Raw genomic sequence first — 20,724 nt, forward strand, 5'->3', positions numbered from 1 at the left:
GTTTACGAAGTCTTTCCTTGCTTAGATGAGTTATGATTTCTTTCTGAGAGTAACTCGTTCCCTACCTTCTGGTGAAGATCCTTAGCCTTGACTTTACTTCCTAGTTTAAATAACTTCCTAAATATTGCAAGCCAAAGCCCTTTAAGTGCGGAAGATCTAACGAAGGAGACATGTTGAGCACTTTAGCAAATCCCACACATTTCAAATGCTCACAACGATGCCGCCAGGAAAAAAAGGACATAGGAGCTCAGAGTAGTTTTCTTGAAGCTGAAATTAAAACCTCGGACCTTTTTTCTACCGCGAGCTACCTCCAAATTGTGAAGTGGTGGGGGGAGAATGCGAGAAGTGTTTGTCCGCCATTTGGTAAGGCAGGGAAAGTCTGGTAGAGTCGACTGGTCAGAATGTGGTTTGCCCGTGAGTACATTGCTTAACTTGTAGTATGATCCACATCTGGGCACACAGTCGGCATTTCACACATGTCCACAGGGAGAATTCATACTTTCAAAGCAACCAGGGTCTTGGGTGAAGAAGAGATGGTGGTAACACATTCAGGGATAGCTCTTCGGCTAGTTTGGTCAAACGTAATGGGATCGATTGTGTTTAGAATTTTGTTTCATTGGCATTGGGGAGTTAAGAAATTAGTTGACTCTATAACTTTACAATTATGTGTTGTTAGTATCTTGAGTTACCTATAATTATTGTTTTCATCATTCTTCAGATTTTTTAAAATGCAGTTTGCTGTGTAATCAGGCTTTTAAACAGGGATCCAGGTTTATGAGGCCACGGACCAGAAACCAAACAAAACTATAGGATTTTTATGGAAGGTGCATCTTCCTATAATGTCAGATTTTCTCAAATATTTTTTTAGAGAGGGAAGTGATGAGTTTTTTAATTGGTAAGCCATTTAAAAGGTTTTCTATTAAACAAGCATTAATAGATTGTAGAGTGAAATGCAAACATAAAAATAAATTTTAAGGTAAAAATAAGACTGAAGAAAGATCTAGTTTAAACTGGATACCTCAGTAGTCTCCCAAAGTCCCCTGGGAATGTTTTTGTTTTCCTTTGCAATTGGGGTTACTTGTTGAAAAAGTTTGAGATACAAATTTGGGTTTTTATCACATCTCTGGAAATTACCAACTGTGAGACTTTCAGCAAGTTTCTTAGTTTTCTCATCTGCGAGTAGAAGATAATATTTTATGGAGTTGTTGGAAAGGTTAAATTAACAAATATGAAGTATTTGGCACAGAAAAGGTACACAATAAATCTTAGTTTCTTTCTGCACTTTAAAATGTTCTAATATGTTCTCATATTCAGTTGAATAAAGCCTTAGTGGGCACCTAGCTCAGCAGAGTGCTAATGCTGTGGGACTTTTTAACCCCTACAATTGTAAAGTGCCAAAGAAAAGTGCTTTTACTTATTTAATTTGATACTTAAAATAATCTTATGAATAGTTTACTGAAGTCCCCATTTAAGATTATTAGCATATTGAAGATTGAATCACTAGAGCAAGATTAAATATTTATTAAATATTTTTTAAGTGACAAGACAAACAAGCTTCACCTTCGTGGAGCCTATAATCAATCCGGATCATTATTGGGTACTTCGGACTTGTGTTGCATTACTGATTTCGTTGCTATCTAGGTATAATACTAAGGGTAGGAATGAGCTATTGCTGTCAATATCTATATCTAATCTGTATAAGTATTCAAATAAGGAGACATTTTCATGCTAACTGGGCTATTTTCTAGAGATGTGGGGGAGGAATATTAATATTTCTGTTATAGCTGAGGAAAAGTGTCTTGTCTTTTAGCCTAAGAACATAGAACTTTTAAAAACGGTGACCTTGCATGTTCAAGTGGATTTTGGGAATAGGGAGAAATGAGTGTTGTTTGGACTGAGAAAAAACTCTGAATCAAGGCTTAGCTTTAGAGGTGGTTGTGATAAGCCTTAAGGCCTCAGACATATATATTTCAGGTAGAATATCAGTCTCACAAGGCCTTATACATAGTAGGAGCTCAATATATGTGTGTTGTCCACAAACTCTTGAAGCCTTCTCACTTGACTTCTGTGATGACACACTCCTGATTTTCTTTCTACCCATTTGGCTTTTCTTTCTCCCTTGCAAGCTCATCTTCCATAACCTGGGCATGAAAGGTTACAGTTCTTCTACGGCTCCATACATGAGCAGACCTGTCACTGACGACTGTGTTCTGGTCTGTCCTCTTCTCCATTGTTCATTCTTTCTCGCTCTCTCTTGCTGTCTTTCTATTTATTCACATTCACAATTCAGTGACTATATGCCAGTGATTCATAAATTTGTATTTCTAGCCCTCACCTGTTCTCTGACCGCCAGATGCAAATATCTGATTGCCTACTGGACAATGCAAAGTCTCCAACTCAGCCTACCTTAAACCTAACCCATTATCTTTAGACCACTCCCAAAACCTAGTCCTTTTCCTGTACTTTCTGCCTCCATGAACTGAATATCCCTCTTTCCATCTGCACAAACCAGAAACCTAGGAATTCTCCTCAATACTTCCTTCCCTTTCACTGTCCATATTCAGTGTATCCACAAATCACAACAATTTTCTCTCTCAAGTAATCTTGATTATGTTTATGTCTTCTCTAGGCCAAGCTTCGACCATTTCTAGTGTAGGTACTGCAAGAGCATTTGGCTGGTTTTTGTGCATCTTTTTTTTTTAAACATTTTTTTATTTTAGGTGCACAAAACAATATAATAGTTAGACATTTATCATTTATATCCCTCATACAGTGACAACTCCCCCTCCCCATCCACTACCCCTCTGACATCGACACAGTCATTACATTTCCACTGTGGTTTTTGTGCACCTTGTCTTCTCCCACTAGTCTGTTCTCCCATGGACTAGCCCGAGTATTCTTTCTACAGTACATTACTGTTCATTATTTTGCTCTTAGGATAGAGATCAGATTTCTTAATAAGACTTACAAAAAGCTTTGCATGTTCTGCATCCTTTCCCTCTCTCCCCTTTACTCTCTAGACTGCAGCCACTCTGGCCTTAATTCCTTGTGTGCCAGACTTCATTCCACAACATAGCCTTTGCACATGCCTGTTTTATTACTTCTCCCTGCCTAACCCAATTAACTACTATTCTTTAAATCTCAGTATTCATTGACCCCTTCTCTGACCCTGAATCTACCTCCAACAAGCCCCCTCAAAACTAGGTCATATCAACCCTTCAAGTGCCTTTGTGTGATCATGTATTTTGCATGTCTCCCCAAGTAAACTGAGAGCCTCAAAATGGGGACCATGTGGACTTACTCACTGTTTACCTAGAGCCCCTAGCCCAGTCATGGCTTATGATGAGTGCTCAGTAGATTCTTGTTAAAGAATGGATGATTAGATGATTGACCTGCTCCTCTCTCCCTATGTTTTTCTGTTTTGTACTCTTAAATATAATGGAAAATATATACTTGTAGGAAGTATCTAGTCGTAGGGAAAAAAAATACAGACAGTACAAAGAAGTAAAACAGTGAACTTCAAGTCAGAGATAATGTTACTATATTGGTTTATTTTACTCTTTCTACAAGTTCATATAATGTATTTATTTTACATACTTGTGATTAAGTTGTGAAAAAAATTTATATATCTTGTTTTTCACTTAATGTTTTTTCAAAGCCTTCTCCATGTAATTAAAAATTATTTGAAAATTAAGTTTAATGAGTGCATACTATTCTGTCCTGAGGCCCATCTTTCTAATCAGTGACCTATAAACACAGTTGAATTATTTCCAGTTTTTTCCTGTGAAGTAGTATGTGTTCTCTCTCTTTTGCTTTTCCTCCCTTCTTCCCTCCCACCCCCATACGTTTCTGAAAGTAGAACTCCTGGGTCAGAGTATGCACATTTTCATTTTAAATCACATTGTCAAAGTTTGTACCACTTACACTCCTGCTAACAGCGTATGAGGGCTGGTTTTCCCATCTCCACCCCAGCACTGGCCCTTAGCAGTCTTTAAATGGTCACTTTTTTTTATTTTTTATTGAGGTATAATTGGCTTTAAATGGTTATTATCTTTTATTACTGACATTAAAAATCTTTTCATTTAATTTTATTGGCCAAATATATTTTATCACTGTAACCACCTCATTTATATCCTTTGAGCACTTCTAATTTCTAATTGTGGTAAAATACACATAACAAAATTTATCATCTTAACCATTTTTAAGTGTACAGTTCAATTGTGTTACTTACATTCACAATGTTGTGCAGCCAATCTCCAGAACTTTTTTATCTTGCAAACCTGAAACCCTGTACCCACTAAACAACTCCCCATTCCCCCTTCCCCAGCCACTGGCAACCATCATTTCTAGAAGTTTGACTCCTCTTAATACCTTATATAATGCCTTATATAAGTGGAATCATACAGTATTTATCTTTTTGTGACTGGTTTATTTCACTTAGCATAATGTTCTGAAGGTTCAACCATGCTGTAGTATGAGCCAAGATTTCCTTCCTTTATAAGGTTGAACAGCATTCCATTCACATTTTGTGTATCCATTCCTCTGCTGGTGGACGTTTGCTTCCACCCCTTGGCTATTGTGAATAATGCTTCTATGAACGTGGATGTACATCCTTTTCCTCTTTTTAATTGGGCTGCTTTTAATTTGAAATATATATTTGTAATAGGTCTATGGGGATTTTTTATTATCAGAAACAATAACTATTTATTGTGCTTACTATCAGCCAAGTATTCTGCCCAGTTTTGTCTGGCATCAAAACCCATGATCTTATTCCATATGCTGCCTACCCTCATATGCATACTGTCATACAGGCTATTTGTCTAAATCTATATATGGTAGATATCTCCCCACTTTGTCTTTAAATTTTATGAGGTTTTTCTACTTTGAGGTTTTGTGTATTGCAAGTCCGGTCAAAGTTTGTATTTAATTCTGACTCTGGTAACACACTTAGAAAGTCTTTCTTTTTGTTAATCTATTTTTTTCTACATTTAGTTCATGATTTAACTTGGACATTTTAATTTATCTGATTTTTTTTAAGGTAAAGTAGGAGGAAGGAAGCAGTTTTTTCCCCTTCTTTCCAGGGGTGAGCCAATTTTCTAAGCACTCTTTATGAAGCAATCAATCTTTCCCCCATCTATATAAAATGCTACCTTTATCATATACTTTTATGTACTTATTAGGTACTATATTCCTGGTATAAAACCTATCTAGCTATTGTGTATATTCTTCTAATATCCTGCTAGATTCAGTGCATAAAGATTTTATAGACTTAATTATGAGTTTTGCATTTTTGTTCATAAGTGACATTATTATGTCTACTTTGTCTGGTTTGACAACAGTTTTGCAACCTTTGTAAAATGAACTAAGAAGCTTCTCCACTTTTTCTTTGCTAACTATGTTAGTATTTAACAAACATACATTTCCTTATATTTTTCTAATCAAAGAAATGTTGAGGCTCTTCCTCAAAGGATATTAAGGTCTGCTTCTGCGAGGATTATGGTACCAAAATTTTTTCTTAACCTGCTTCAGCAGAGAGTGGGGGACATTCACCTTCTTGCCCTAAGGCAGACTGTCTTGATGAATATTTTGATAACAAGGCCAATAATGATGAAGTTCTTGTGAAATATTTAAATTAGCCTTGTGAAGACTGGGGGCCCTTGAGGGGCTCTGTGTTATTTAAGAAAGCACTGTTGGTCACACACCTGCTGAAAATGGCATTTGAAATTTAAAAGTTTGGTGGTAACAGTTGTCTAGTTCATAGACATCACCTTTTTCTCTTACGTGAGCGGTTCTCAATCAGATTTCAAAGTATCTTAACTTCCATTTCCCAAAACCAAATGTAGATGTTTTGTTTACAGATTATATATGTATGTGTTTGTGGATGTGCATATGTGTGTGTATATATTACATAATACTTCTTTCTTTTGGGGGAGAGAGTATAAAAATTAAACTGGTAGACTGTTAAAAGGTCAGACTTCAGGAATAGTTGCAACTCATATCACATAGTCCCCTCCCCGCAATGTTTTTCTCTCTCCATCTCAGACACCGATATTCTCAATTACTGTGTGTTAATCTTTAATAAGATTTTTTTTAAAACAGCATTATTTCTTCCTGTTCTAAAAATATAAAACTCTGGGTAATTTATTTTGGCAGAGGAGAGAATACCAGAAGAGTCAAGATAAAAACACTTGGAAAATAGGCTGGTTCTTAACGTGAACTTGAGAAGACATCTGAAGAACAGTTAACTGTTCTTGGAAACTCCAGTTCTAATTTACAGAGCAGGAAGGACAGGATTGAGAAGGCTGATTGTATGTATATGTAGGTATATATAGTATATATTTTAATATGGAAGCTTCACAAATTTGTGTATCTTCCTTGCACAGGGGCTGTATTGTTCCAATTTTAGCATATGTACTGTCTAGTGAGCACTTGATAATATTTATTAGGTGGACGTGGATGGAATATGTGAAGTATTAGCCATTGCTTGAGACAGGATATGCTGTTTTTGAAGAGTGATACGAGTCTAGCAGGGCTCAGGAGTTTCTGGTAGGGTGGATTCTCCTGTTGTCTTGCCCTGGATTTCAGAGGCACCCATGAAAAACCAAACAGGTGACCCTGTGCTCGTAGTGTTGAGCACAGGAAGGTTTATGGACACGTGGAAACACAACTTACTCTTGCTTGGGACGGGAGACACTCTCATGATGAGGACAGTTTCCAGGCATGAGGGCCGTCATCACGCCTCCGCTGGGTCGATCCCTGCGACTTCTCCCAGTGTGAGCATAGGAGGGGCTGCTGCCTGAGCTTTTCCCTAGTGTGCTCTGTTCAAAATTAGAATTAGTGTTTGTACAACTAACTGATCTTCAAGGAAGGGTGATCAGTTGCCGCATATCTGAAAGAGAGCATTATTTTGTACTTGATAACTTTGAACTGACAACCTATTTTTAGCAGTACACGGACTGAGGTTTTTAATGTAGTTTTGTCAAATTTCATCTTTTCAGACTTGCTCTTTCAGTTACGTGAATAGCGGCTTGCTGAACTGCGCCAGACATCACAGTGACATCATTAGCCCCAAGCCCTAGGAGGAACTAATTTATGTTGTTTAAATTTGTAGAGTGTCTTTTCCTTTGTTTCATGTGAACGGCACCACTAACTACTAGGAAAAGGACGCACTAAATGACATCAGCAAAAAGGGTGTGGAATATGCAGATAAACGCAGTGACTGCTGGTCATTTACACTAGCCATATATTTCCTAAGATTTTGACAATATCCATATATACAAATTATTGCTGTATCGTAATTGTAATTTGGAGACTCTTTACTCCAGAAGTAAGGGGGTCGATGGAATGCGTGAGAAAAGTGATCCTATCTTTAGAGTGATTTGAATCTAAGGGTTAGGTGCCAGGCAACTCCAGGAACTCATACTTACCTGGCAGGGGAGACACCATGATCACGAAGGTGGTTTTCCCAGGGCGAGGCTCACCCATTGCACTCCGGGTGTGCTGACCCCTGCGATTTCCCCAAATGTGGGAAACTCGACTGCATAATTTGTGGTAGTGGGGGACTGCGTTCGCGCTCTCCCCTGGCTTAATTTGTTTAAAAAAAAGAATACTTAGATGCTTACATCAAGAGTTTCTGCTTTGGATGGTAGATCGCTACTACTATCTTTTTCAGGTTTCTCAACTATATACCTAGTATTGCTGTAATAATCTATACAAGTTTTGATAGTTTGAAAGAACATGTTTACAGTTCTTGAAATCAGAGATTGAAACATTTCTGGAGGTGTGAACAGCGGGGCTGCTGCTTTTCTAGGTGTGGTTTCAAGAGACTATATATTTTTTGTTGTGTTGTCCCTCCATTTTCACAGAGCCAACAATTTATCATCTTCTCTGGGATATTGTCTCTTCTGTCCTTAAATCTTTTTCTGGCCTTCCTATTTTACTTCCTTCTCCCTTTTTGTTAGGGCCCTGTGATTACAATAGGCCCACCTGAGTAATTCAGGATACTTTCCCCATCTCACATCCTTAATAACATTTGCAAAATCACATTTGCCACAAAGTAAGGTAATACAGTCACAAATTCCAGGGATTAGGACTTGGAGACTTTTGGTGGGCCATCATTCCACCCACCCCATCAACAAAACCTGCAGACAGATTTGTCAGGAGCCATAGAATGTACCTAAAAGGTGTTTGGAGTATGTAAATGAAGTGTCTTCTTCACATTGTACATAATTTATGAATTTTGCAAATATTACAGTATCCAACATGTCTGGCTTTTACAATTTGGAGAAATCTTTATTTTGTAGGTGATAGTCTAGAGATTGCATGAAGAGAGTGACCATATGTGTGAGTGTTTGGAATCTGAGAGTGAGGTGCCAGGCAATACCAGTAATTCTTACCTGGTAGAGAAGATACTATGATCACGAAGGTGATTTTCCCAGGGTGAGGTTTGTTTACTCATTGCACTCCGGGTGTGTGGACCTCTGTGATTTCCTCAAATGTGGGAAACTATACTGCATAATTTGTGGTATTGGGGAACTGCACTCACACTCTCCCCTGGTCATATGTGTGAATATCAGATATCAGTTAAGTTCTCTTTTTCCAAGACTCCTTGCTTTGGTTGCTTTTCTGGTGGAATTGTCTTTGGGTGTGTTTTGGTTTTCTTGGTCTTGTGCTGTCAGTTTTTGTCCTATAAATACTGGTTAGTGTATGAGAGTTGGACAAGCTGTTTTTGATTATTATTAATTAACAAGATTGCTTTGGTAGGGTTGGTTGTATTATTTTTAGTTGTCTGTTGTAGGGCTTGAATTGATGTGCTACAAAGGGTAAAGTGCACAGAGGATCTTACAGGTTTGGTGTAAAAAAAATGTTACATCATCTCTTTTTTGGGGGTTAAGTAAAACATGTTAATTAACTTCAACAGCTTTTTATTACCATTTTAAATGTGGCTACTAAAATTTTTATATAACCTAAGTTGTGCACATTATATTCTACTGGACAGTATTGCTCCCTTATTTTAAAAATGTTTGTAGAAGGCCTTGCTGTGTTACTTCCATATACTCACATGCTTGCTCTTCCTGGAACGCCTTCCCTCTCAACCTGAAAAATGCTTCTTCATTCAACTCTCTTAATACGACTGTATGTAATGTAATGCTGGATCTTATATTAGTTTCTGGTACAAAAGATGCATTAGAGCTGGTTGTCCAGCCAGGTGTTGCTGTCGGGGAAACACCATGAGCTCACCTGTTGCACCCCGAGTGTGGTAACTTAAGTGTCTAACTTGTAGTAGTGCAGGGCTGTATTTTTGCTCTCCCCTGATAAACTTGTGACAAAGCTAGAATGTGTTTCAGTTCTCTTAGAAATTTTGTTGTATGCACAAAAGAAGTAGCTTGGTTACTTGCAATTGCATAATGTCAAACAGATAAAATCCCTATCTTTTTCTATTAAAGTAGTTTTGTATTTTGCTCTTTCACAGGAATCATTTAGTTTAGTTTTTACTCTAGTGATGTTACAAAGTTCTGGAAAAGTGTTTAAAGCAATGAAATGTGTTTGCTTGTTTATTAGTGAGAATTACCAGGTTTTGGTGAAGTTCTAGAAAAATTGAACCCCCTGCACTGCTGGTGGAATGTAGAACTGGTGCAGCCACTAATATACAAAACAGGATGGCAATTCCTCAAAAAATTAAATATAGAATTTCTGTATGATCCAGCAATCCTATTTCTGGGTATATACTGCGAAGAATTGAAAATGGAGGTTTAGAAGAGCTATTTGTGTATCCCTGTTTATAGCAGCATTCGCAGTAGCCAAAGATGGAATCAACCCAAGCAAGTGTCCGTCAGTGGATGAATGGATAAACAAAATGGGTGTATGTGCATACGCGCACAATGGAATATTACTCCTTTTCTTTCCATGAAAAATTGGCATTTTATTCTCATATTGTTCAGTCTCAATGCAGCTTCTCTTTTATATCCTTAGTTATAGGACTTCTATTCAGCTAGTCTTTAGATGGTTCTCCAGGTTGATTGTTCTATAATTTAGTTGTAGTTCTAATATAGTCGTTAGAGGAGGCAAGCAGTGATTACCATCCGCCATCTTGACCGGAACCTCTAACCTATTTATCCTTCAAATAAAGGAAATTCTGATATATGCTGCTACATGAATGAACCTTGAGGTCATAGAAAAATAAACCAGTCACAAAAGGACACAAATACTGTGTTTCCACTTATATGAGGTACCTAGAGTAGTCAAATTTATAGAGCCAGAAAGAATGGTAGTTGCCAGGGGCTTGGAAGAGGAGAAAATGTGGAGTTAGTGTTTAATAGATATTGAGTTCCAGTTTGGGAAGATGAAAAAAGTTCTGGAGATGGATGGTAGTGATGATTGCACAATGTGTATATACTTAATGCCACTGAACTGAACACTTAAAAATATTTAAAATGGTACATTTTAGGTTATATGTAATTTACCAAAATAAAATAAGCAACATAAGATTGAGCAACAGTGTCATATACAAGTGAACATTTCCAGTATGACAGAGCCTGAATATGCCCATTAAATTTGTACAGTTGTAAGAAGATAATGGAGACTTTTGCCAGTAGCCCAATGACTTCTTAGTAGTCACCACTTTTTCAGTCCCAGGAATTAGTAATAAACATATCCAGTCCTTCAATTTCAACAGTAACATTGAGAATTAACGTTAATCTTGTAGAAACAAAATATAAGTTGCTTGCGTTTCTGATTCAGAATAAGCATGTTGTTTTCTTTTGAAACAGGATGTCTCGGGCTGTTCATCTTCCATTACCCTGTCCTGTTCAGCTTGGTTCCTTAAGAAATGACTCCTTGGAAGCTCAGCTTCATGAGTATGTCAAACACGGGAACTATGTGAAAGTGAAGAAGATTCTTAAGAAAGGTAGGCACTGTGTTGAAATGGCAGCGGCATCTTGGTCCACATTTCTGAATAGCATTGGAAGGAAAACCAGGTACATCCTAAAACTAGGAGTTCTTGGAGGGATCAGACGTTAAATCTAGAGATGAGATGTTCTCTACCAGTGCAGTCGTAAAGTTCAGTAGAGAGCATACATTTCTGTTTGAAAGCTGGTCTTCCCACTGTTAGTCTCCTAAGGTTTCTCCAAATGAAAGCCCGGCCTCTGATCCTGCCTCATCATTCCCCTTTTTTCCTTCACACCTACTTCATCCACTGGGTCTTCTGAGGTCTGTGGTGGAGTAAGGAGGCCAGCGTTCACAGCTCTCCCCACCCTGGCTCCTTCCATGCACTTGGTGCTTTTGTTTCCAGGGTTGTTGTTGTTGTGTGTGTTCTTTTTGTGTGTGTTTGGTTGGTTGGTTGGTTTTTTGTGGTTTTTTTGTTTGTTTCCTGGAGGCTCCAGGGAGCTAAGCCAATAAGAGCAGAGAGAAATAGCAAACTTAGCTCAGGCAACCTTTAAAAGAACAAACAAATACAAAAACCCCGCATCTGAACAAAACCTCTCTGGTATTTGGCCTCTGATCTAGAGATCCAGATCTGCTTTTTTCAGAGTAACCCAAGTCCTGCTGGATTCCCCCTCGCCCTTTTCCGTACTGAAAGGGAGGCTTATGAAGCTTCTCTCAGCTGGTTTGTGAAACAGTCAAGGTGACCTAATTTCTCCAGTGTTTCTCCATTTACCTCAACAGCATTCCTGACAACTTGCAGAAGGGTACCCCAATTTTTATAGGATCCATTTATCCTACAAAATAGTTCCCTCAAAAAGGTCTCATACTTTTTTCATGTATCACCCCTGGATTCTGTAGATGAAGTAGCTAACAGCCCAATAATTTATTTGAAAGATCTTGTTTTATTCTCCCCCTCAAAATTTTACATTTTACCCCCAAACACATCCATGTGTATATATTTATTGTATAAGTTTCAGGTACATAATGTTACAATTTGATATCTGTATACACTGCAAAGTGATCACCCCCAGGTCTAGTTACTATCCATTACCATACAATTGACCCCCTTCACCCTTTTTTATGACCTCCCAGCCCCTTTCCCCTCTGGTAACCACCAATTTGTTCTTTGTATCTATGAGTTTGTTTTTATTTTGTTTATTTTTGATTTCATGTATGAGTGAAATTGTGGTAATTTGTCTTTCTCTTTCTGACTTATTTGACTTAGCATTATACCCTCAAGGTCCAGCCTTGTTGTCACAAATGGCAAGATTTCATTCTTTTTATGACTATTATTCCATTGTGTGTATATCATCCATGTGTGTTTTAACATAAAAATTGATGTTCAAGATAAGCATATAGTAACTTCTAGTGTCTGTCTATCCACACCCCCCAGTGTGACGAGCAGTTTTAGGACATTTACCTCTTAGCCATCTCCTGAACAGTCTGCATCTTCAAATTTGTGGCATTAAGCTAGAGCAGGGGATGGGATTGACAGCTGTAACTGGCTTCTTAAGAGATGGCGGAATGGTCCTTGGACCTTCAACTCCATCGCCTTGGGCTTATCTAAAGAAAGGCAGTGGTGTAGTGGTGGGGGTGTCAGTGGAAAACATTTCTTTTAAGTCATTCCAGCTTCCTTTTGGCTTTCGACTTGGAGGAGGCCAAGGATCAGCTTTGTTTGTCCTGAATCCGGGTTCATCTAACACCAGCTGCCTCTACCAGGCCGCTAAAGTTTGACCCCAGCGAGATCAAAGTCATATATCTGAGGTACACCAGTGGGGAAGCTGGTTCTATGTCTGCCATGGTCTCCAAGGTCAGCCTTCGGGGTCTGTCTCCAAAAAAAGGTTGGTGATGACATCGCTAAATCACTGGTGATTGGAAGGGTCTGAGGAGTCCCGTGGAACTGACCATTCAGAACAGACAAGCCCAGATTGAGGTTGTACCTTCTGCTTCTGCCCTGGTCGTCAAATCCCTCAAAGAACTGCAAAGAGACAGAAAGAAGCAAAAAAAAAAACATTAAACACAGTGGAAATATTGTTTTTGATGAGATTGTCAACATTGCCCAACAGACGCGGCATCAATCTTTAGCTGGAGAACTCCCTGGAACCATTAAAGAGATCTTGGGGACCTCCCAATGTTGATGGCCGCCACCCTCATGACATCATAGGTGACATCTACAGTGGTGCAGTGGAATGCCCAGCCAGTTAAGAACTACAAAAGAAAATAGTTCCATTAAAGATCTTTTGATAACCAGAAAAAAAAAAGTCATTAACAAGAATAGAATGCTGTGGCTTTTCTCCTTCCTAGCCTCAAGCCAAGTAAGAGGCCTTACAGGTGAACCTCATGGAGAGAACTGTGGTGCTTGCAAGCAGGAGAAATGGAAGCCTGTGTCTCACCCTGCTGAACAGTAGAAACATGTCAGCCAACCAAGGTGGCTTGAAGAGAACCTGGCATGTTATCTGGAATTTAGGGGTCAGGGAAACTGCCATCTGCCTCCTTTTTGGAGCAGTCCTTGATGGCTGGGTGAGCATGGTAGACTAGCAGTTGTAGTAGTCACACTTCACCAGTTGGGGGGGTAAGTAGACCCTCCACAGGGTAGCTGAGCCATCTAAAGGAACCTCACGTGTGAAGAAAGAATCCCAGTAGAGGGGCTGGAGATGCAGCAACAAGTCATCAGGAGAGGGCACTGGCCTGCATTAGGTTGCTGTGCAGTGGCGTGGAGGTACCTGAAGGGTCCACTAAACTCGCTCACGAAAGAGCAGGCATTAGGATGAATCATGAGCCGGGTACAAGGCCTTTGCTCCTTTGTCATCTCGTTGGCTCTCCCCCTACTTCAGCTCTGGCATGGCCAGAAACAGCCTTGATCAGAGAAATGGAAAAGCAAGGAAGAGTTTTGACTTCAATAGGACTGGACAATTTATTATCTGAAATAAGAATGTGATTAAATGTCTCAAAGTGACTGAAATACTATGGAATCTGCCTGAGATGTCTCTCGGGAGGAGAAGGGAGAGCCAACTGACCGTGTATTTCGGGCAATAGAAGGGGAAATTGTCTTCTGATTATATCCTACTTATCCTACTTAGTTCAGCCCATCTGGGAGACCACAGATTGATTATATGAGTTCTGAAACTCAAAAGATAAGTTCCAGAACCTTAACCCTGACTTCATTCGTTTTTTAATTATACGTATATTAAGTGATCCTTGGGGTTAGAGCAGCCAAACAAAGATATGTGGCCCTGCCTTATAGGAATGGAATCCAGCAGAAGAAACAGACATGACTTAGTAATCGATGTACTGAGAAGGGCAGAAGGTGAGGTACCAGGTACACTTCAGCCTCCTTGTCTGGGGGTAATCAAAGGAAACTTAGAGGAACTGATATTTAGGCCAGGACCTTAAGGAAAAAAGGGAGTTGGGGTAAAAGTTGGGGGTAAAAGTAAAAGTCAGAGGCAAGGGAGGACCAAAGGGATGCGAAGGCCCCGAGGATGGATAGGTTCTAGAAAAGAAGAGGGTCTGGATAACTTGAGTGGGAGGAGAGAGCAAAGGGGTAAGAGAGAGTGGTATGGGGTGAAGCTGGCAGGGCAAGCTGTGGCTGCACCAGGTGTCATGGGCTGTTAGGAGGGTGTTACTAGTTGCATACATACTTGGGATTGTTACATCTTGCTGATGAAGTAACATATTATCATTATGAGATGTCCCTCTTTATCTCTGGTTATACTTATTGTCTTGAAGTCTGCTTTATCTGATATTAATATAGCCACTTCAGCCTCCTTACTGTTGCATGAAATATCTGTATCTTTATAGTAAAATAGTTCTTCTGTAGAGAGCATAAAATTGAGACTTGCGTTTTAAAATCCATTCTGACACACTCTTTTTAATTGGAGTGTTTAGTCCAATAATGTAATTATTGATATGGTTGGATTTAAAACTAACATTTTATTTGTTTTCTCTTTATCCTCTGTTTCTCTCTTCCTTATTTTCTGCCTTCTTTTGACTTAAATATTTTTTAGAATTGTACAGTAGTGCCTCGGTTTTCGAACGTAATCCGTTCTGGAAGTCCATTCGAGTTCTGAAACATTCGAAAACCGAGGCGTGGTTTCCCCATAGAAAGTAATGCAAAATGGATTAATCCATTCCAGACCTTTAAAATCAACCCCCAAAACTGCAAATTTAGCGTGAATTTTTACTATCTAATTATACCATAGATCCATAAAAATTACAGCATTTGTAAACCAAAATGTTCGTCAACAGAGACGTTCGAAAACCAAGGTACTACTACTGTATTTGACTTTCTAGCTATACTTCTCTCTCCATTATTCTTTGTGGTTGTTCTAGTGATTACAATATATGTCTTTAATTTTTCATAGTCTACTTAATATTATACCACGTCATATAAAATATACTACAACCATGGAGGCTTATTTCGCCCCTTCTCCTATCTTTATCATAAAGATTCCATAAGTATTATATATGTGTTGTGAACTCCATAATATAACTTTTGCTTTGAGGAGTCATACATACTTTAAAGAAATTAAGAGGGTTTTCTTTTATATAAAAATGTCTTTATTTCACTATGATTCTTGAAGGATATTTTCACTGGATATAGAATTCTAGATTGAATGTTTTTTGCTTCAGCCACTGTTTTCTATAGTTTCTAATGAGAAATCAACTGTCATTTGAACCATCATTCACCTGTATATCATGGATTGTTATTCTGTGGCTTTCTTCAAGAGTTTCTTTTTATTTTTCGGTGGTTTGACTATGATGTGCCTAGGGCTGACTTTCTTTATCTTTAGCCTGCTTGGGATTTTCTGCCCTTGACTATGGAAATTAATATTTTTCCAAATTTAGGAAACTTTCTGCCATTATTTCTTCAGATACTCTTTCTGTTCCATTCTCTCCTCAACTTCTGGAAATCCACTTATATTTATGTTAGACATTTTGATATTGTCCTAGAGTCCCCAGAGCTCTGTTAATTTTCATTTTCAACCTTTTTTTCTCTGTGTCCTTCAGATTGGATAATTTCTCTTGATCTGTTGTCAAATTTATGACTTTCCCTCTGTCATCTGTAATCTGCTCTTAACCTTATCCAGATTCATTAATTCCCTAGAATGATTAACAGAACTCAAGGAAACATTTTAGTTAACTATTACTGGTTTATAACAAAGGATACAAGCTTCCATGCCCCAGTTGGGTACACCACCCTCCCCACACTTCATTGTGTTCACCAGTCTGGAAGCCCTCTGAACCTATTGCTTAGGGGGGTTTCTGGGGGTTTCATTACCTAGGCATGATTGATTAAATCATTGGCCATTGGTGATTGAACTCAATTTCCAGCCCCTCTTCCCTTCCACAGGTGGGGCAGGGATTGAGGTGAGGGGGTAGTGGTGGAGCTGAAAGTTCTAACCCTCTAATCATGACTTGGTTTTGGTGTTTCTGTTGACCAACCACCATCCTGAAACTATTTAGTAACCCCGCCTCTCTGAAGGCAAAGGAAACCTGGTTGCTCCACGTTGGCGGACTTCAGTGGTGGTGGAGAGGAAGTCTGTTTTGACCAGTCGGAACAGCGTTTCCCTAGCTTATCGTGGGGCTGCGTGACCCACCGGGACCCAGGTGGTACCTGGAGTGGTAGTCAGGGTAATATCATCTTGCTCCGGGTAGGAGTCAATTGCGTGCAGCTTGTGATTGGCTCATAGGAAGCCGTATGTTAATAAGTCTGGAGCCGCTTTGAAGTGTTACTGGAAAATTTACAAGTGAAAACGATGTTTTAAACTTTGCTATGGAACAGAACTATTAGTAAATAAAATGAAATTAAAAAAAAAAAATATATATATATATATATAATATATATACACACACACACTTATAATGCTCAGAAAATGTCACCATGAGTAAAAAGTGCGTGACTGCCATAGACCAAACAGAAGCGAAATGTTTCATGTTAAGACTATACTTTCAGGGATCATTTCTATAGTTCATTACTAGAGAAGTTTCTCTGATCGTGTAGAGCACCCGAAACCACGAGGAGGAGTTGCAGTGTTCTCTCCTGAGCGTGAAGCCGGCTCTTGGTGTTGTTTTTGCAACTGTCATTAGCCATTGATGATCGTTCTTCTCTTCCTTTGGAAGAGTGAGAGGGAGAGAACGCAGGCTGAGTGGTTTCGTACATTAGTAAAGCATTAAGTTTTTTTTGTGTGTGTGGGTAAGGAAAATGGCCTTTTGTTTTCAGTAAAACAAAACGGGTCTTTAGTTTTTCACTCCATTTTGTTTTCTATTCAGTGGTGTGCGTTTGTTTTTTTTTTAAATTTATACATTTTTATGCCATTGAAGGGGTTATTTGCTATTTTCCCCTCCTAACAAATGTTTGTCGAGTGCTTTTCTGTATCTGGTTTTTGAATGCAGAAATTCTGAATAGCTGTCATCTTCCTAGGCCTGCTAGGCTTGGGATATGCTGCTGAAGCTATCTGGTTCTTGCTAGCAAAGTGTTTGACATCTTTGCGTTTTGAACAATGGGGTAGTCTGAGTGACTATCGTTAAGTTACAAAGGAAAGTGAGTTAAACTGGTTTTAAATGCACTTTTGATAGTTTATTTGAGCCAAGTTTTAGGGGCCAGTCCAGGAAACAAAATCACACAAAGGATTGAGAAAATTCTACGTAATAGTTTTGCAGTTTATTTTATACATAAGGATCAAAGATATAAAGAAAGTTACTTGAAATCCATTGGTGGAAGATTGAGGAGGAGGGAAAAAACAAAGCAGGGAAATCCCTAGAACTGGATAAAACGTAAAATGGAGACATACATACTTTTTTCACATTGGAGGGTGTGGAATAAATAATAATAACATACACAGTTACAGAGGTCTGAGGGTAAAAAATAATGAGGAGGGCCGGTCCATGGCTCAGGCGGTTTAGAGCTCCATGCTCCTAACTCCGAAGGCTGCCAGTTCGATTCCCACATGGGCCAGTGGGCTCTAAACCACAAAGTTGCCAGTTTAATTCCTCCAGTCCAAAGTTGCCAAGTTGGATTCCTCGAGTCCTGCAAGGGATGGTGGGCAGCGCCCCCTGCAACTAGCAACGGCAACAGGACCTGGAGCTGAGCTGCACCCTCCACAACTAAGATTGAAAGGACAACAACTTGACTTGGAAAAAAAGTCCTGGAAGTACACACTGTTCCCCCAATAAAGTCCTGCTCCCCTTCCCCAATTAAAAAATAAATAAATGGTGGTCTCACCTGATACCAGGGGTGTTCATCTGGAGGTCTGGAGAAGAGATCGTTCTGGCGTTTTAAGTATGTTATTCTAGATGCAGAAAAACAACGGATAGGGCTTGATGAAGGTAAAGATTAATCTCTCATGTAGTCCGTAGGACATGACTTCCCATTATAACACATTCAGGAATTTTTTGTGTGTGATTTAAACATCCTACATGGTTACTTTTAGTTACTGAGCTTGTCAGGCTTGCCAAGGTAGCTCTTTTTTAATTCACAGTTCTTTTTTCTTTTTTTTCCCCCTCAGTGCTATGATTATTTATTTAAATTATGTTTCTTTAAGAGGAATTTTAAATTAGCCTTTTTAGTCTGGTGTGCTTTTTGTTATTATTATTATTCTAAATATTTTTCTTTGATTTTTGAATCTCACCTTTAAATTGTTCCAAGCTAATCAGATGGTTTTCCTGATAACCTGCTTTAGGAAGCTACTCTGGTTTTGCGTTTAATACATCAAATTTGTTATTGTACATTGGGCTAAAAAAAACAGTCAGCGAAAAAAATCTTCTAGTGATTATTGATTGTGTGATATAGTTCACTTTAGGTAGAAGTAGACTTCATTTCTTTTTGGAGGCGGCAATGCCTTTGAAAACTGCCCTTAATAAACTGTGAAAGCAACATACATTCAGCTAGCTAATTGAGTTCTCATGCCAGCAAATAAAGCTTCTGTTTTCTCTTTGCAGTTTCATTTGTCTGTCACTAGCCCAGTACTTGTTCTTAAAATTTGGATCACTTTTCTCCTATCCTCAATTTTCCACATGAGGCTTTAAGAAACCACCTGACAACACTCCTTTCTTCTTGGGAAATATCTAGAACATGCTTCCTTGTGTGATCTCAAAAAACATTTTTTTTTTCTATTATAAAAGTCATAATGAGGTTATTTTAACCAGTGGAATCAAATATATTTTTTGAAGTTGCTAATCTGCCTTTACAAAAGTGGTATCATACTATATACATTCTGCAACTTGCTTTTCCCATTTAACAATACATCCTGTCTATCTTTAGTCCAATTGATATAGGTCTAACTCATTCATTTTAATAACTGCTTAATGTTTTGTCATCTGTATGTACCATAATTGATTCATCTGTGTCCTTACTGATATTAAAATGTATTTTTTTTTTTGCAATTTGTATCACTAGACACTGCTTTGATAAAATACTTTGTAATATATCTTTACATAATGGGTTTTTAATCTTCAAAGTGGGATTTCTGGGTCACACTGTTAATGGATATTGCCACGTTGTCTTCCAAAAAGCATTGTAACAATTTATACTCCCAACTGCTTTTAGGAAAGTGTCCATTTTCCCACCTCTTCTCCAGCACTGAATGTTTTCTCAGTTTTTTTCAAGCTTTACAGGAAGTTTATCTTTTCACTGTTTCACCCCACGCACCATGTTGTGTTGATTTATTGACTATTGCAGAATAAGGTGAAATATCCAATCCTTCTTGTATTTGTTTTATCCCCTTGATTTATTTTTTTATTTCATGAGCCCTAGGAATTAACCAGTCTGCTTCCTTTGACTGTAGTCCCTTCCTGTCAGAATTATGAATAGTGTGTGATTTTACAAATTAGCCTGTTACAGGTTTATGGATACAGGCAAAAGACATGAGATTCCTGTGTCGGAGTTGAATAATAGTTTATTACTCATAGCAACAGCAGTAGCTAGAATACTAGCATTTTTGGTGCTGGTTCTTCAAAACCCAGTTCACACAGAGCCATACAAAGAGCTAGATAACACTGCACATATAGTGAGTTGCTTTGCAGTAGAAGTACTCTGAGCTTAGGGAACCCAACCCAAATCTTTTATAATGGACAGTATGCCCTTTCCTCCAAAGGGAGACATTATTACATTGGACAGTAAACATCCCTGCACTTTGCTTGAAAGGGAGATACTGTATCTTCCAAAGTTTGGTGTACAAACATCTTCAAAAAGTCTCGAACAAAGGGTAGTTAGTGCCTGACTCCCATGACATGCAGAAACAGGAGCAATCCATGGAGAATTGTCTTCCCACACTGTTCTTTGCTGCTCTTCTCTACTCATGTCTGCTTGGGCAGATAAGTTGACCAGGTGCTGAAAATAGATAACTTGGGCAGTTCCTACCATGCAGGTTAGGTAGACAGTCTGGTAGGGGAGACAGACATGCCATAAATACATGTAACACAGCAAGCTCTGAGCAGTAAGAAACCTGAACCCCACTAGCACTGCTTGTACCTAGAATTCTGTGTTCTCACTAGATTCCTCCTGCTTTGATGCTGTTGACTGATAACTCTTTTTTGAAACTCTTACCTCACTTGTCACTGTGACCCATTTGTTCCAGGTTTTTCTCTTAACCTCTCTTGGTTTCCTTCTTGCTGTACTTTTTGGCTTTTTCCTCTCAGCTTGTCCCTTAAGATGTTAGTGGGGCTTAGGTCTCCATCCTCAACCCTCAGCTCTTTGGGTAGTATGTTTCCTGATTCATTTCCCCCTATAGCTTTAAAATGGCCAATGATAATGTTAATGAGCCCTATTCTTGCCCAATTCTGTGCACTGGACACCTTGGCTGG

At 38.7% G+C, this 20,724-nt stretch overlaps 1 protein-coding gene, 3 non-coding genes and 2 pseudogenes across 4 annotated transcripts in view; 5 read left to right on the forward strand and 1 right to left on the reverse strand.

Annotated features, from left to right (window-relative positions):
* Nucleotides 1–6,339: 6,339 nt before the first annotated feature.
* LOC141569030 (U6 spliceosomal RNA) lies at nt 6,340–6,429 on the reverse strand (annotated as a pseudogene).
* A 990-nt stretch (nt 6,430–7,419) lies between these two features.
* LOC141569095 (U1 spliceosomal RNA) lies at nt 7,420–7,583 on the forward strand. Its single transcript, XR_012492493.1, has one exon. It is a non-coding gene; the product is annotated as a U1 spliceosomal RNA (small nuclear RNA).
* Nucleotides 7,584–8,388: 805 nt separating this feature from the next.
* On the forward strand, nt 8,389–8,556 carry LOC141569099 (U1 spliceosomal RNA). Its single transcript, XR_012492497.1, has one exon. It is a non-coding gene; the product is annotated as a U1 spliceosomal RNA (small nuclear RNA).
* A 2,214-nt stretch (nt 8,557–10,770) lies between these two features.
* The window catches only part of TEX14 (testis expressed 14, intercellular bridge forming factor), a 62,981-nt gene continuing 53,027 nt past the window's right edge, over nt 10,771–20,724 (forward strand). Inside the window, exon 1 of the mRNA XM_088802119.1 lies at nt 10,771–10,906. Coding sequence (XP_088658245.1) covers nt 10,771–10,906 — 136 coding nt within the window. The remainder of the gene's footprint in view (nt 10,907–20,724) is intronic.
* On the forward strand, nt 12,448–13,128 carry LOC141568949 (large ribosomal subunit protein uL11 pseudogene; annotated as a pseudogene).
* On the forward strand, nt 16,861–17,074 carry LOC141569108 (small nucleolar RNA U3). The gene has a single exon (XR_012492505.2). It is a non-coding gene; the product is annotated as a small nucleolar RNA U3 (small nucleolar RNA).

Source organism: Rhinolophus sinicus, chromosome 12 (genome assembly GCF_057876585.1).
Source record: "Rhinolophus sinicus isolate RSI-liver-muscle chromosome 12, RSI-T2T, whole genome shotgun sequence".
Taxonomy (NCBI): Eukaryota; Metazoa; Chordata; class Mammalia; order Chiroptera; family Rhinolophidae; genus Rhinolophus; species Rhinolophus sinicus.